The 17,736-nt window shown below is 39.3% G+C and overlaps 1 protein-coding gene across 7 annotated transcripts in view; it reads right to left on the bottom strand.

Annotated features, from left to right (window-relative positions):
* Positions 1-3,704: 3,704 nt before the first annotated feature.
* The window catches only part of Zfx (zinc finger protein X-linked), a 45,487-nt gene continuing 31,455 nt past the window's right edge, over positions 3,705-17,736 (bottom strand). For 6 of the 7 annotated variants that reach the window (XM_090326534.1, XM_090326532.1, XM_090326537.1 and 3 more), the window contains 5 exons: positions 8,070-8,219; positions 7,756-7,899; positions 6,897-7,046; positions 5,959-6,099; positions 3,705-5,143 (listed from right to left, as the gene is read on the bottom strand). In XM_090326534.1, coding sequence (XP_090182660.1) covers positions 3,960-5,143; positions 5,959-6,099; positions 6,897-7,046; positions 7,756-7,899; positions 8,070-8,219 — 1,769 coding nt within the window. In that variant the 3' untranslated portion in view covers positions 3,705-3,959. The remainder of the gene's footprint in view (positions 5,144-5,958; positions 6,100-6,896; positions 7,047-7,755; positions 7,900-8,069; positions 8,220-17,736) is intronic. The other variant, XM_090326539.1, reaches the window with a different exon arrangement.

Below are 17,736 nucleotides of genomic sequence, written 5' to 3'. Positions count from 1 at the left end.
TTTACATCTGTAACAAGGACTCTCCCCACATAGGGTCAGTGCTGCCAGTGCATACTTTGAAAACCACTTCACTGCAATATTGCCCCTTTCAGAATTTTGATTGTTCGTGCTTTTCCTTTGATGAATCCTAGAACTTGCTGGGAATCAAGGAAATTGTTAATACTGACATTCCCAGAGAAGAAGTGGGCATGCTACCTGACTAGGTTAAGATGACAATGTAAGTTAGATGTAGATGCCTTCTGTCAGGTGTTACTATTTTTCAGCATGCTACAGGTTTGGTGGGATTTATGGCTCTGGGCAGAGATATTCACCACATTCTCTTGATCATCTAACTCATTTATTAATTAATGATCAATAGTTTATTAACTATTTCAAAATACCTATAGGGCCAAAACTTGTTCTTTCCCTTGGAGAGCTACAGAATTTCATTTTTTTTGGCCAATCCTGTGGCTTGAACTCATGGCCTGGGAGCAGTCCTTGGGCTTTCTCAAGGCTAGAGCTCTACCACTTAAGCCACAGCACCATTTCTGTTTTTTTCTATGTATGTGGTACTGAGGAATCGAACCCGGGTCTTGGTGCATGCTAGGCAAGCACTTTACCACCAGGCTAAACTCCCGGCCCAGAATTTCATTTTTAAAGTCAAAGGTGGAACAAACCTAACTCTTGAGAAAATTTATCTAATTTCCAATTTTGACTATGACAATGACCATCCTCTAGCATATTAGTGTCTACTGGAACACTCAAAAACTGGGGACAAAGGGATGACTAAAAGGTGGGGATTCTGCAGCAGAAATGGGTGACAGCTTCCACCAAATGTGCTTAGATTCATATTTGAAATAAACTTAAGTGCTTTCAAAACCCACTTTGTACATGGGTAATTTGTCTCAGGGGAACTAAAGATGCTAAGAAATCAAATATTTTATGAAGATAAAAGAATAAAAATGAATTTCAATGACATGCTCATCAAAGGACTCACCAATCACCTCCTATCTTCTCTGAAATATTACTTGCAAATTCACAGGACTGACATTTATCAGTATTTGCATCCGAGTCACAAAATTCAAAGGAATCAAACATTCTGTATTCCACTGCTACATAAAAGGAAATAAGAAATGGGGAGGGGTGAAAATAACCCATCACTTTTGATATTTATTAGGTTTACAAAAACTGTACATTTTTTCTTCAGAAAAAAGCATTAACTTAGCACTGGTATCAAATAGACTAAACATTCGTTAACAGGAAAATATTCTGATTTTTATTTTTGCACGTTATTCTCAAGTACACAATTACAATAATGTCACACATCCCTATATGATTTTCTTTTTATGTACTTTACTTTTTTTTTTACAAAGTGTACAGAGGGAGGGGCGTACAATATTTAATAAGATATTTCTACAGAACAATAACTTATATTATGTCCTTGTAAAAATCTGTACCTCTTTAAAACATTTAACTGAAATATCATTTTTAGCTTTGCTAATCAAAATTGTTTTAGCAATTAAAACTAATTGTAACTAATGTCAGTACATAACAGTGACAACAATCTCATTTTCTCTTTATACAGACACACACATTTTATATTCACTTGACCAAACCCTTAAATACCTTTTAAAGGCTTCGATATTGTGCTTTAAAAAGAAAAAAACCAAAAAACTGTATATAATTCCAGATTATGTAAAGAGAAATATAAAGTATGTAAAGTACTGTGTTCTTTATCTTTCAGTTTATTTAAAAATATATAGTTAAATGGTCTAACTGATGAATATTTTCCTTACTAAATTTATAGAATGTTTTAAAATTAATAAAAATTTCCATTTCCATGTAAGTGTTTTTATCATATTTCTGGGGCAGATTTTAAAGGTTCTCACAAAAAACAGACAGAGCTTTCTAGAATAGCAGGGCAATAAATCATACAAGTGTTAAATTACATTTCCCAAAAGTACATTAGGGGGAAGCTACAAGGGCACAGGAATTCCCTATTGGATTAGGGAGCCCATGTACACCTTGGCTCTGACTGGCATTACTATTCAAATTTATACCAGCCTAAAGCACTTGACTTAGAACTAGATGAGATCAATCTAGTACTTCAGAGGCTTGCCATATATCAAATATTTTAGTTATCTAATACTAAAAATATAACTCTTGATACAAATTGTGGTGGCAAAGATGAAGATAAAAAGTAAAACAACAACAACCAAAAACCCTAAAGGCATGAAGAGGGTGAAGCACCATTAACAAGATGGACAAGGCAGTTATCAAGTGGGAGAAAAAGAAACACCTAGATTTCCCATGATATGCCAGATTATGTGTGCCAAAAGCCAATTCCAGGGACTCTTCAATATGCTCTTTGCTCCCCAAGAGTCATCTTAGCATAGCTGAATTTCTAATTAACCAAGTTCATTTTATGAATATAAAACTGAGTCAGACCTATATAGTAAAAATTGCCCCGACTGTCAAAGAGAAACAGAACTGTAGAAGACATAGGCCTCAGACTTTACTCATGCACTTGGAATACCTTTATCTTTCTAATCCAAGCCAGCTTGAGTTAAATTTTTAATGTCTGCTAATTGTAACTGTTTTAAGAAGTAACAGAGAGCAGGTTGGACTTATAAAGTGTAAGTCCTAATCCGCACCCCTTGCTCTGGGAGCCATCACATCCTCTCCGGCCCTGCCCTCGTTTGGGGAGATGGTGGTCTCACTCAGGCCTCTCAGAGAAAACTGAAGGGCTCCTATCTGATACTCATAAGCTTTGCAGAAAAATATAAAGGCATGGAGCCGAAACAGTATGAAAACATCATTCTATCTATAAACATCTTAACCTCTATTTGTCGATTATTCTGAATTACCAAAGATATTTAAAAGAAAATATCTTACTCTTTAAAAATACTAGTGTCCTTATTTTCCTTCTAATTCTTCACCTGAGTAATCTCTCTGAAGAGCAAGACTTCTAAAATGCTCTCATGCATCCCTGCATCTTTCATGTTACTGTAAATTTAATACTTTTCATTATAGACTTTAAACAACTACTACTGGGGGTTGTGTGTCTAAACATGTAAAATAATCAATACACACAGATACATGTTATACATATATATATGTGTGTGTGTATATATATATATATATATATTTCAGGATACATTTACATATAGAAAGTTGCAAAAAATTCTATGAGCCAAAAGTTGCCTCTAGGAGATTCCAAAATGGAGTCCTCTGTAGATTTTCATTTATAGCACACAACCATTCCAAGAAAAAGCAGCACAGATAGAGTAATTGAAACAGAATTGAGCACAATGTTCCAATAAGGTTTTCTAAAACTCTGCTGTAAATAGTCCAAAGAAAAGTATAAGAAGTATATTTTTTCTACTACACAAAAAGAAAAAGAAACAAGAACCCAGTCATTGTTCTTTACTCAGCCAGGGACACAAAAGCTCAAATGGAAACTTCCATGGCCATATGGTCTAAAGACATCAAGTGAGATAAGCAATGATCTCCACATTGTAGTTATTAGGCCTGACCAGAAAAATCACCCATTCTCATTAGATATGGTCTCTGAAATTTTTATTGTGAGAAATTTATGGGGAAAAAAGTCAACGTGAGAACTTTCAGAGTTATAGATCTGAAGTTACCTTAAGGGTCTTAGAAGAATACCATCAAGGTAAGCCAGGTTAAGTACTTAAATAAATACAAAACTTCTAAGAAAAAAATCAATGTAGGATCAGGGATTGCTTTATTAAAAGCAACTAGCTGCTTGCTGCTTTTCCCCATGTATTAAACAAACTGAAGAGAACTCAGAACACACTACTGAACAAAATGTAAAAAAAAAGTCAACTAAGCATAATTCTATTTGTACACAGCATAAATCAATATACAGTATTGTACGTGAACAAGACTGGTTGGCTTTTTTAAATGGACTTTCTGCTTCAAGGCCAGTTTCTCTGTAAACGACGGTGGAAATATTGTTAGGGCAGGCCAACTTCTTTATGATGTCGCATTATGTGCTGGTTCTTTTCAGAGGGTCTTCGGAACCCTTTCTTGCAGTACTCACAGCGGTGAGGGTAGTCTTTTGTATGAATGGAGATAACGTGCCGTTTAAAGCCTGAGGCATCTGTAGTGCTATACTCACAGTATTCACACTGATACACTTTCCGACCACTGTGGGTCTTCATGTGCTTTTTAAGCTCATTCTGTTGTCGAAATCCCTTTCTACATCTCTTACACCTGAATGGAAGGTCCTTGGTGTGAACCGAGAGGATGTGGCGACTTAGCACAAATGGATCTGCAATCTTGAAGTCACAATGTCTACACTGGTGCATTTTTTTACCCTTGTGGGCAGCCACATGCTTCTTGAGTTCTGAAGGCCTGTGAAAGCCTTTATCGCACATGTCACACTTATGGGGATAGTCCTTGGTGTGAACTGAAATTATGTGTCGCTTCAAATCGCTTGAGTTTGAGCTCTTGTGGTCGCAGTGCAAACACTGGTGTGTTTTGCTTTCTTGGTGGATAAGAGCGTGTTGCTGCACATCTTTGGTATCTGAGAAAGTCAGAAGACAAACATCACACTTGAATGGCATCTCCTTGCTATGCTTAGTCTTTACATGCGTTTTCAGATTCGAAGAGTCTGCAGATCTATATTCGCAGTACTGGCATTGGTACGGTTTTTCCCCAGTATGGATTCGCATGTGCTTTTTGAGCTCTGATGGGTGGCGAAAACCTTTGCCACACTCTACGCAAATATGAGGAAAGTTCTTGCTGTGGACTGCCAAAAGGTGGCGGTTCAGTAACCCTTGTTCAGCTGTCTCATATTCACAGAATTTACACTTGTACATTTTGTTGGCTCCTTTTTCCTTATGCACCATTTTGTGAGTAAACAAAGCCCCAGCATGAGAGAAATGCTTCCCACAGTCATCGCATTCAGTGGTCTTCTCAGACTTGCTAGTGAGCTTGTGGCTCTCCAGGTGATTGTGCAAACTTATCTTCTTATTGGTAGTGTAATCACAGTCAGTACAGCGGTACTTTTTCTTGGCAAGGTGTTCAGGATGGTTTTTCATATGCCTTTTCAAGAAACCTCTTGATTTAAACTTCTTCCCACAAATCATGCAAGGGTAGACTGTCAAGGGATGACCGTCAGGGCCAATAATTATTGCTAAGAAAGGAAAAGAGGCCAGCGTGAATGACCAAACCACATTCTGGTATCGTTTCTTATAACTTTAGTGTATTCTGAGCACTACTGGTAGTCAAAGACTCCAGACTTAGGAATGTATTTTGTCTACATAAGAGACAAAATAACCTGGTAATAACGAGAACCTGGTCTGGAAATTTACTTCAGTAGTACTGCACCAATCACACCTCTCCAGTTTAACAAAGTGAATGAATAATTAAGGACCTTCTATCAACTCATGATTAAATCCCTATGAATTTTAGAAATCTTTAGGGAATGACCTATAAGAATAAAAGTATTGAAATTAAAATTCTTACTTTGGTTACTCAGAAAAATCCATTATGTTAATTTATACTAAAGCTTCAATATACTCATACATTTGAATATGCAAATCAATATAAAAATCGGCAGAACATGTCTAAGAACTAAAGCACCTATCCTGCTGCTCGGTAAATTATGCCAGTTTTAGCCTGACATAATTGGATTCTTTAAATACATACATACATATATATATATATATATATTTAAAGTTAGTGCTTATATGAAGGATTCCTTTTCATTTTCACATTTAAAAAAATTGTCCAAGTTTTGAATTGTTTTTTTCTATTTCTAGTACTTTTCCTATTTCTTTTTCTCCATTGACATCATTCATGAATATCACCAAAGTCTGTAAATAGTATTTTCAAATTCCACGCACAAAAGTTACATGTGGTCTAACAGCTAAAACGCCATCATGATACACATAGAGTTTCCAGAGCGCTTGCAGCGTACACTGCACCTTGGAACTTGTGCCCCCTCACCTGTTTGGTACTGCCTGGAATCAGGTCTTCTCCTTTTCTTTGGTTTTTGTTTAGCCAGTCTGCCGAGGCCAGCAGACTCATCTATGTGCAAGAGGGCACTTGCAGTGCCATTCCGGTTTTCAATTCCATCAGAATTATTACCTAACAATGTGTATTAAAAAACAAAATTATACAGTATTATAAATGATAAAGAATGAGGAATTCTTTAACTGTGACAATGAAAAGTAAGCCATGATACTCATGAATGACAGAAAAATCTCCATTCTGGGTAATGACGAGGTTTATAAGAACATTTGTTACAGCAAGTCCATGGGAAATGTCTATGCTCACAAAGCTAAAACACATTCAGAATTTTCCCCATGTTGTCTCCCAAACTGTGAAGTCACCATCCAGATGTAAGCGAGATGAAATTTTTCAACTTAAAAGCCTGAGTACTTCTTGCAGTACTTCCTTCTATACAACAGACTCACGAAGGAAATTCTTGTCAAATGTAAAGGCAAAAACTAGTCTTGAGGATATGGAGCTGTGGCTCAAGTGGTAGAGTACTAACCTTGAACAAAAACAAAGATCAGGGGCCATGAGTTTGGCCTAGTGGTAGAGTGCTTGCCTAGCATGCACCAAGACCCCGGTTTGATTCCTCAGTACCACATCCATAGAAAAGCCAGAAGTGGTGCTGTGATTCAAGTGGTAGAGCACTAGCCTTGAGGAAAGCCCAAGGACAGTGTTCAGGCCCTAATTCAAGCCCGAGGACTGGCATCAAAAAAATAATAATAAAGCTCAGAAACATCATCCAGGCCCTGAATTCAAGCCCCAACCCAGGACCAAAAACAATCAAACAAAAATGTAGACTTTATAATTCTCCTTTACTTTTGTTTGAATCCACTAATCCTTATGGTGTACTGATACTACTCCAACTAAAGGGCAGCTGCATGACTTACCATAAGCTGCTGCCCATGCGATTGGCATGAAGGTTTTCATTTCACTATTGTCTATTTGCTGTTCATGTACAGCAGCTGCAGCTGCTGCCGCCGCATCCTCCTCACCCACGATCACTTCCATATAAACTTCATCAGCGATTTCTGCAACATCTAAGTAGAAAGTTTTATGAACTTTTCTGACCCAGTTTACAGAGATCATAACAAAGATACTTTTATATTTCAATTTAGTTCATAAGAAAATGGAAAGAAGGTCAAGATATTATACACCTAGGCTACTATCACTTTCAAGTACTAAGCACTCAGTAACTATTTACTAAATATTCATTTCGTGACCAATAGTTTGTTGGAAAATAACTTCTAAACATACATACACAGTCACTTGCATGGCAGCAACTAAAGTGGATGGCACTTGTTTCCTTCAGTGTATGGCAGCAAAACCTCTAAAATCATGCTAAAATCAGATAGAATTAAGGGGATGGGTGGAAGTGAGAGAGGGGAGAATGATGAAAACGGGAGACACTGATCAAGATACATTGTACTCACAAACTGGTATGTTGAATTCAAGCCCTTTCTTACAGCTACTTAGAGATAGTAACTTAAAAGAAACACTCTAGGGCCGGGAGTTTGGCCTGGTGGTAGAGTGCTTGCCTAGCATGCACGAAGACCCGAGTTCAATTCCTTGGTACCACACACATAGAAAAAAGCCAGAAGTGGTGCTGAGGCTCAAGTGGTAGAGCTCTAGCCTTGAGAAAGTCCAAGGACAGTGCTCAGGCCCTGAGCTCAAGCCCAGGACTGGCAAAAAAAAAGAAAGAAAGAAACACATACAATCTTTTGTCCCATGAAAAGGCCACCTACTTACTTATTTCTTCATCTTCTTGCTGAGAGTCATTGACAGCCATATAAACCATCTTTTCCCTGGGCACACGAACAGTGTTGTTCTGATCGAGTAATTCAACCGCATGGTCATTCTCAGGCTCACTTTCCACTATGTCTACAGTGCCACCTATCAAAGAAGACCCCAAGGATTTATCTAAAACCTTCATTTCCACCTCTATTTCACATAGCTTTCTGGTACTACATTATAATTCTTGTTTAAAAGTTATTTCCCGAAAAGATATAAAATATTCTTAACCAAAATACAACCCGGTTGTATCTCATCAAGAGAAAGGTTACCTAAGTCATCCTCTCCTGGGTCAGCTTTAAAAATGTACACCTTGATGACTTCAGGGCAACTGCCATCCACTTTACAAGGATCGATCTCTGCTTCTGTGTCCATGGCCATTCCAGATGAACCATCATGTTCTATTTTGCCAGCATCATCCACTAATAGGCAGGAAAGACATCACAAATAATGGAAGAACAAATAAAAAGTTTGATTTTCAAAGTCCTTTAACATAAACTCTAATTCACATAAAACTGAATGATTTTTACCTAGGCAAGGAAAAGGGTTAATAAATATATTTCTAGGGCTGGGAGTTTGGCCTAGTGCTTGCCTAGCATGAATGAAGACCCGGGATCCAGTCCTCAGTACCACATACATAGAAAAAGCTGAATATAGATGGGTGCTGGTGGCTCATGTCTGTTATCATAGCTACTCAGGAAGCAGAGGCACAAAACTCCATGAGACCCTTATCTCCAATTAACCAACAGAAAACCAGAAGTGGTGTTTTGACTCAAATGATAAAGTGCTAGCTAGCCATGAGCTGAAGAGCTCAGGAACAGTTCTCAGGCCCAGCGTTCAAGCCCTACAACTGCCAAAAGAAGGGAGGGGAGCTAGTGGTAGGGTGCTTGCCTAGCATGCACAAAGGCATGGGGTTTGATTCCTTGGTACCACATACATAGAAAAAGCCGGAAGTGGTGCTGTGGCTCAAGTGGTAGAGTGCTGGCCTTGAAAATTCCAAGGCCAGGGGCTGGGAGTTTGGCCTAGTGGTAGAGTGCTTGCCTAGCATGCACGAAGACCCAGGTTCGATTCCTTGGTACCACATACTTAGAAAAAGCCAGAAGTGGTACTGAGGCTCAAGTGGTAGAGCTCTAGCCTTGAGAAAAATCCAAGGACAGTGCTCAGGCCCTGAGCTTAAGCCCAGGACTGGCAAACAAAAAAAAAAAAAGAAAATTCCAAGGCCAGTGCTCAGGCCCTGAGTTCAAGTTGTAGGACTAAAGAAAGAAATAAAAAACATTTCTAGGCTGGAAACATGGTTCAGCAGTATGAGTACAAGGCACAGAGGTATTAAACAGTTCCCACCAATCAATAAGTTTCTAAAGACTTCTTAAAATGGGATCTGGTTTTAAAGCAAAACATACTACACAGAGAGAACTCCTCTATAGACTTACAAATTAAAAAAAAGAGTGTACTTAAGTTGGTGCTGGTGGCTCAGGCCTATAATCCTAGCTTCTCCAGGAGGTTGAGATCTAAGAATTGTGGTTCAAAGCCAGCCCAGGTAGGAGAGTCCATGAGATACTTTTTTTGCCAGTCCTGGGCCTTGAACTCAGGGCCTGAGCACTGTCCTTGGGTTTTCTCAAGGCTAGAGCTCATCTTGGGGCTTGGAGTCTGGGACTGGGCACTGACACTGAGCTATTGAGCTCAAGGCCACCACCCTACCCTTGAGCCAAGCCCCACTTCCTGTTTTATTGAGGTTCACTGGAGATAAGAGTCTCAGGTCCTTTTTGTGCCTGGGTTGGCTTTGAACCTTGATTTTCAGAGCCTTCTGAGTAGCTAGGATTACAGGCGTGAGCCACCACACAAGGCTAACATTTTATTTTTTTAAGCTTTATAATAAAGTAGCCAGGGGGAAAATACACTATAATGCATAAAACTAGGAAAATAAAGTACAAGGAAAATGGTATCTTCACAAAAGACTCTGGATTTGAATAAACTCAAAATTGTAATCCTGATACAATGTAACCTTACAGTACACCACACAACAGAAAGTTTAGCAAAACTAAATGAAAGCTCAGCCAGTCTCTAGGACAATTCATCATAACCTGAATAAAAATGGGGTTGAACAACAAAAAAAAAGAGCTTCACCAAGTAAAGCAAAGAAACTTTACTGAGTAAAGAAACACAAAGGAAAGAAACCTTGAAGAAATGCTCTAGGCCAATGGCAGAGGAGCAGGACTAAAGACCAAAAAGGGTTCATTTCTCAACGTCAGACCGGAAACCGTGAAACTGCTACATGATAAAGTAGGAGAGACATTGGAACTCATAGGCACAGGCAAGAGATTCCTGAACAGAATCCCAGGGTCACAACAGATTGGAGAGAGACTCGATAAATGGGACTACCTAAAAATAAAAAGTTTCTGTACGGATAAAAACATAGTTGCAAAAGTAGAGAGACAGCCAACCAACTGGGAAAAGATATTCACCAACAATACATCTGACAAATGCTTAATATCTAGTATCTACAGGGAACTCAAGAAACTAATCCCCTGAAAACCCAATAAACCATTCACTAAATGGGCAAAGGAACTAAAGAGAGACCTATCAGAAGAAGAGATTAAAATGGCAGAAAAGCATATGAGAAAATGTTCATCATCTATGGTCATAAAGGAAATGCAAACAAAAACAACCCTAAGATACCACCTTACCCCAACAAGAATGGCCAAGATCTTGAACTCAGACAATGACAGTTGCTAGCAGGGTTGTGGAGAAAAAGGAACCCTACTACACTGCTGGTGGGAATGTAGACTAGTTCAGCCACTCTGGAAAGCAGTGTGGAGGTTCCTTAAAGAACTGAAAATAGACCTTCCCTATGATCCCGCCATACCACTTCTGGGCATCTATCCTGAACAGCATGACCGAGGATATCATAAAGACACCTCGCTCAGCTATGTTCATCTCTGCACTATTCACAAGAGCCAGGCGATGGAAACAATCCAGATGCCCTACTGCAGATGAATGGATACAGAAAATGTGGTATATATACACAATGGAATTCTACATAACCAACAGACAAGATAAAATAATGGCATTCACAGGGAAGTGGATGAATCTAGAGCGAATCATGTTGAGTGAGACAAGTCAAGACCTAAGGAACAAAAGGCGCATGGTATCCTTAATATGCGGCTATTAAATCCAAAGAGTACAAGAGCGAGGACTCAATAACTGCATACCCAAAGCTACGGACATGGAAATACAAACATAACTATATAGACATAAAAACCTATGATTCTATAGACAATATTTTATTTCATAAATTGATATGTTTCTATGACATACAAACCCTTAGCCTACTTTTGATTAAGTTCTAAATACCAAGTCCCAGAGATTGTAACACTTGTTTGTTAAATTTGTCATTTAAAATATGATGTAAACATAAGCCATATAATGAATGATTGTTGTTCTTAAGGTACTATGTTATCTCTTATCACTTTTGCTGTCCCTTGGTTATCTCATATTGTTACACTATCTCACTTTGTTACCTGATATATCGGATATATTTGTATTTGGTTATCTGAAATTGGATAGGGAACGGGGGAAAACAAGATGAGGGGTGGGGGTGGGGGGGAGGAAAATGGGGACCAAGACATGTGAAAGGGTATCAATGTATGAGAATTAATGCACCATCTATTTGGCAAATATCATGTAACCCTTCTATTAATTACAATAAAAAATATATGGAAAAAAAGGGTTCATTTAAGCTTGTCCTCAATACTCCCAGCAAGCTTTTTATCTTGTCTGAGACCAGGGCTCAAACTCCGTATCTGATGCTCTTACTCACTAACTGATGCTCTACCATGAACCATGCCTCCAACCCCAACAAGTCTTTTTATGTCCCCCTTTCCCTTCTAATTCCCTTTCTCATGTTCCCTTGCTAAACACACTTGTTTCCCTTTTGGTTGAATCTGTATTGTTTATTCAGTTGAGCCAACGATGGCTCAGAAATGTATATTAGATTTTAGGGGCCCAGAAGTTTGGCCTAGTGTAGAGTGCTTGCCTAGCATGCACTAAGATCCACGTTCGATGCCTTGGTACCACATACACAGAAAAATCCAAAAGTGGTGCTGTGGCTCACGTGGTAGAGCCACGGCATTGGGGCTTGACCTCAGGGCCTGAGCACTGTGTCCCTGGGCTTTCTCAAGGCTACAGCTCTACCACTTGACCCACAGCACCACTTCTGGCTTTTTCTTTCTTTCCTTTTTTTAATTGTTGGGATAATGTATAGAGGGGTTACAGTCCCATTCGTCAGGTAATAGGTACATTACTTCTCGCACATTAATACTCCTCATGTTTTTGTTTGTTTCCCGCCCCCACTTCTGGCTTTTTCTATGCATGTGGTACTAAGGATTCGAATCCCGGTCTTTGTGCATGCTAGGCAAACACTCTACCACTAGGCCAAACTCCCAGCCTTAAACAGCATTTCATTAAGCAACAAATTACATTTAATATACATTCAATTTGGAAAACAAACATGTCACTTCAAGTACATCTGTTGATTATTTTACTTTTCCTTACATAATTTAAAAGTAAGTTACAATGCAGGTCACGTACAGGAAAAAAGAAAAGGCTGTTTACATACATTATAAGATGAAACAAAGGTAAATTCTAGTTCAATCTTTAGTAACAAGTTGATATGGAACCTGAAAGAAGTTTAGTCAGAAACTATCTGTAAATATATCGTTGAACACTGACAGCTGTCATGGAAACAAGAAGAAAAATGGCTCCAGCTGAGAGAAAGAAAAGGCTGCTTATTCCAGGAAGAAAGATAAAGAACAAGATGGGATTATGGATAAAGTGTGACTCTAGGCATGTTAGGAAACATAGGCTAAAAAAATGCTAAGTTAAAGTCAGGTCACAGAAGACCTAAGGCACCTAGCACAAACAGTTTGACCTCAATGAAAGTGGTCTACATTTTTTCCCAAGGTTCATCAGAACTGATTGCAATGGTATTAGATAATCAAACATCTCTATCTTTACAAAAAACAAGGCCCAGACTGTTACTTCGGCATACACTGGTTTGTCAGTACCATTATAAAACTCGTAATGACTGGAAAAAAAACAATCATTTTAGAGCTTGTAAAAATGTTATACATTTAAGCTAAATAAACCCTGGAGTAAAAGACCTGATTACTTTCATAAATGTGTGGGAAAACACATTTTATACATACCAACTTACCTGACAGTGAAGCTATTCTATCACTAGACAAAAGTAGAATTCACCTTCAGATTTTCACCTTGAGAACTTGCTCCACTATAGCAACCTATGAAATTATTCTAAATATGAAACATTACAGAAGTGATTTTAAAAGCAAAGAACACTGACGGTCCTGTTAAGCATTCAAAATTCACTGTGACTTTTAAGTTACCATTAAAAATGAATTTCTAAAAACAGACAAAGAACACTTCAATAAAACTGAGTCATCATATGCATGATTTCTATGTAAATGCCTTTTCTTCTAATGTAATGATAAAGAACTAGAGGTTTAGAATAAGGCCTCACCAAAATAGAAGAGCATAATTTCTGGAAATTAAGACTATTTCTAATAATAACTGCCATTTGCATGGCATTTTGCAATATTCTTCGTGTTTCTACGTAACATTACTTCATTTGATTTTCATCTTTTCCAGATAAAGAAAAAAAGGTTCTAAGACGGCGTATGAGGAGTGAAGGAGACTGAATGTGCCTATCTTTAGAACTTATACCTTTTATTTTTGTCTTCTGATATTTGAACAAAAGTATGTATGCTCACTGTGCCAAATTTAGAATTAAAAAATTACCAATAATCCCACCAGCAAAAATTGCAATTAGGGCCCGGGAGCGCAACCTAGTGGTAGAGTGCTTGCCTAGCATGCACAAAGCCCTGGGTTTGATTCCTTGGTACCACATACTCAGAAAAAGCCGGAAGTGGTGCTGTGGCTCAAGTGGCTGAGCACTAGCCTTGAGCAAAAAGGGCCGGGGGCCCAGCTCAGCGATACAAAGCAATGAGATTCTTATCTCCAATTAATCTCTAGAAAATGGTAACTGTGGCTCAAGGGTAGGGTGATAGCTTTGAGCTGAAGAGCCCAGGGAGAGCACTCAGGCCAGAGTTCAGGCCCCATGATCACAAAAACTGTCCAAGGACATAACCCAGGCCCCAAGTTCAAGTCCCACACTAACAACAACAAAAAAGATTATATAAATCTTTGTATCTCATTCAACATTTTAAATCGCAAACTAAAGAGAAATGAAAGATTGTTTTGTTTTTGTTAGTTGTAGAGCTTGAAAATTCAGGGCTTGGGTACTTACTGTCTCAGAGTAGTTTTATTCAAGGCTAGCATTCTACCACTTTGAACTACAGTCCACTTCCTGTTTTTGATTGGATAACTGAAGCTAAGAGTCTCAAGGAAACTGGCTAGTGGCTCATGCCTGTAGTCCTAACTACTCAGGAGGCTGAGGTCTGAGGATTAAGGTTCAAAACTAGCCTGGGCACAAAAGGACCTGAGATTCTTCTTTCAAATTAACCTCCTGAAAATGGGAAGTAGGGCTTGGCTCAAGGGTAGAGTGGTAGCCTTGAACTGAAGAGCTCAGGGATAGTGCCCAGGCTGAGCTCAAGCCCCACAACTCACCAAAAAAAAAAGAATCTCAAACATTCAAGGAGATTTTTCTGCCCAGGCTGGCTTAGAACCCTGATTCTCAGGCTGGGAGTTTGGCCTAGTGGTAGAGTGCTTGCCTAGTATGCACAAAGACCCGGGTTCAATTTCTCAGTACCACATATATAGAAAAAGCTGGAAGTGATGCTGTGGTCCAAGTGGTACAGCTCTAGACTTGAGAAAGTCCAAGGACAGTGCTCATACTCTGGGTTCAAGGACCAGGACTGGCAAAAAAAGAAAGAAAGAAAGAAAGAAAGAAGGAAGGAAGGAAGGAAGGAAGGAAAGAGAGGAAGGAAGGAAGGAAGGAGAAGGAAGAAGAAGGAGAAGGAGGAGGAGAACCCTGATTCTCATATCTCAGCCTCCTGAGCAGCTAGGATTATACCAGCACAAAGGGGCTGTGCAGCTAGGAGCCACCAGCACGGGGGGATAGGGGGAGAGTGTTCTGGTATTGACGCTTGAATTCAGAATCTCCAGCTCTCACTCAGCTTCTTCATTTATGACTGGCGCTCTGTCACTTGAGTCATTGTCTCCAGTTCTAGTTGATTAATTGGAAACAGTCATCTTTGTTTATCTGGACTGGCTTCAAATCTTGACCTGCAGATCTCTACCTCTTAAATAGCTAGATGTATGAGCCACCAGCGCCCAGCTACATTTTTATTTTATTCCTTTATACTTCAGATTGCTTTAAAAGACAAGTCAAGCCTATAATCCTAGCTATTCAGGAGGCTGAGACCTAAGTATTACAGTTAAAAGCCAACTCAGGCAGGAAAGCCCATGAAAGTCTTATCTCCATCAAACACCAATATGTCCCTAAGTGGAGCTGTGGCTCACGTGGTAGAGCACCAACCTTGAGTGTAAAAGCGAAGGGAAAGGAACAGCAATGTGACTCAAAGTGGTAGCACACTAGCTTTGAATGGAAGAGCTCAGAGTAATGCTCAGGCCCTAAATTCAAGGCCCATGATCGACAAAACAAAAACAATAACAATAACAACAACAACAACCACCACCACGACAGCTTGTTGTGTTACAAGTTATTAAAAATTATTACATGAGAATTTACTTGAACTCAACCATAACAAAACAACTTCAATTTCTACAGTCTATCGCATTTGTTCTTGGTCCATTTTCCCCCCAATCTCTATTTTCCTCACAATGGCTTGGTAGACCACTAACTTGGCAAATTGCCTTGATGCCTTTATCCAGCGCCTGTGAAGCTAAATCTGGTTGAAAATGTAAACACACACACAACCCTACCCTGCTCATGGTTTCATTTCCAATCTATGACCTTGAACCTGAAGTGGATCTTTTTGACTACTTTTCCCTTCTCCAGATTCTCCTTTCCTCCAAAATCTCTTAATACTATCTCTGCATCCTTGTGTGTCTGTTGCTGACCTTGTCACATGGCTGAAATGAAGTAGAAATATTCCTAAGAGAAGGTTCATGGACTATTACCTACCAATGCCTAGACCCACAAACCATCTGTGGTCCTCCCTAGCACCTACCAACCTCTTTATAAAGTTCTCCTTACTACTCCAAACCATCTCTTCCTCCCCATCACTGTCATAACCATGTGTCCTGTTCAAAGGGCAGGATCATACTCACTTAGCCTAAGTATCAGCAGATAAACAGTAAATGCTACAAGGCTAGTCTAAAACGTCAATTGCATATAACGCATTTCAGATGTTCTCCCAGTGTTGCATTTGGTAGAAGGATAAGAAAGTTAAAACATCTTTGCCTCAGCCAGGCACAGTAGCTCAAGCCTATAATCCTAACTACGCAGGAGGCTGAGATCTGAGAATTACAGTTCAAAGCCAGCCCAGGCACTAAAAATCCATGAAACACTTATCTTGAATTAACCACCAGAAAACCACAAGTGGTGCTGTGGCTCAAGGGGTAGGGCAGTAGCCTTGGAACCGAAGAGCTCAGGACAACGCCCAGGAACAGAGTTAAAGTTCCACAACAGACAAAAAAAAGAAAAAAAAACTTTGCCTTGAGTACTCTATTTAGTTAAATACAACCAATACTCAGACTGAATGTAAAGCTAAAAGCTCCTAATTCATTAATTTTAGCGGTGACTTTTCAACAAATTTCTTAATGCCTACACAATACTTCCTTATCCTATTGTGCTATATCACCAGCCCTACACAGTAGTTTTCAAAAACAGGCTTTTAAGCAGATGTTTAACACCTGGCACTGGTGCCTCATGCCTGTAATCCTAGCTGAGATCTAAGGATCAAAGTTCAAAGCCAGCCCAGGCACAAAAGTCCATGAGACTCATCTCCAATTAACCATCAGAAAAATGGAAGTGGCACTGTGGCTCAATATGGTAGAGCACCAACCTTGAGCTGAAGAGCTTGGGGGACAGTACCAAGGCCCAGTGTTCAAGTCCCATGATCAACCAAAAACAGTAATTGTAGTAGTAGCGGTAGTAGTTTTTGTTGTTTAAGCTAGGTGCCAGTGGCTCATGCCTACAATCTTAGCTACCTAGGAGGTATTGAAGTTTGTAGCCAGCCTGGGCAGACGATTCTGAGACTATATCTCCAATAGCTAGTACCAAAAAGGTGATACCTAAAGGTGTTGTCTCCTCCCTAAACCTGATTTCATGGGCTCTTCCTCCTGTCTACCTTTTACATCCCCCAAAAGTTCACAGTGACATTTACTTCATAAACACTCTCTAGGGACCACTATCCATTCCTATTTCCACATGGGTTTCCTCCCATATTCTGTTGTCACCCATTTTTCCCCTAGCCATACCTCTCTCAAAAGCATCAATTTCATGTTACCAGTTTCCTAGAAAAATATCCACCAGATTGTCCCCAGTAAGCAAATCAAACTTTTCCCCCCAGTCCTGGGGCTTGAATTCAGGGCCTGAGCACTGTCCTCAGGCTTTCTCAAAGCTAGTGCTCTACTATTTGAGCCACAGCACCACTTCCGGCTTTTTCTATGTATGTGATACCAAGAAATCGAATCCAGGGCTTCATGCATGCCAGGCAAGCACTCTCTACCACAAGGTCATGCTCCTAGCCTGCAAATCAAACTGTGATCACTTCTTCAATCATCATCACCCCACCACCAAATCTGCTCTTCTTCTCAGGTAATTTTCTTGACCAGCAACAGTACCCAAAGGAAGAATTTAGTCATTATTGTATTTTCTTTCTCCTCAAATGGCCACCCATTTTATCACCAAATTTCAACCATTTTACTTCCTAATCTCTTGAGCTCATCTCATTTACTATTAAGACTTTGTGGTATTCTTATTTCTGGTAGCTATCT

The sequence above is a fragment of the Megascapheus bottae genome, chromosome X, assembly GCF_031878675.1.
Source record: "Megascapheus bottae isolate mThoBot1 chromosome X, mThoBot2.hap1, whole genome shotgun sequence".
NCBI lineage: Eukaryota > Metazoa > Chordata > Mammalia > Rodentia > Geomyidae > Megascapheus > Megascapheus bottae.
This window is presented reverse-complemented; position numbering and strand designations above follow the sequence as displayed.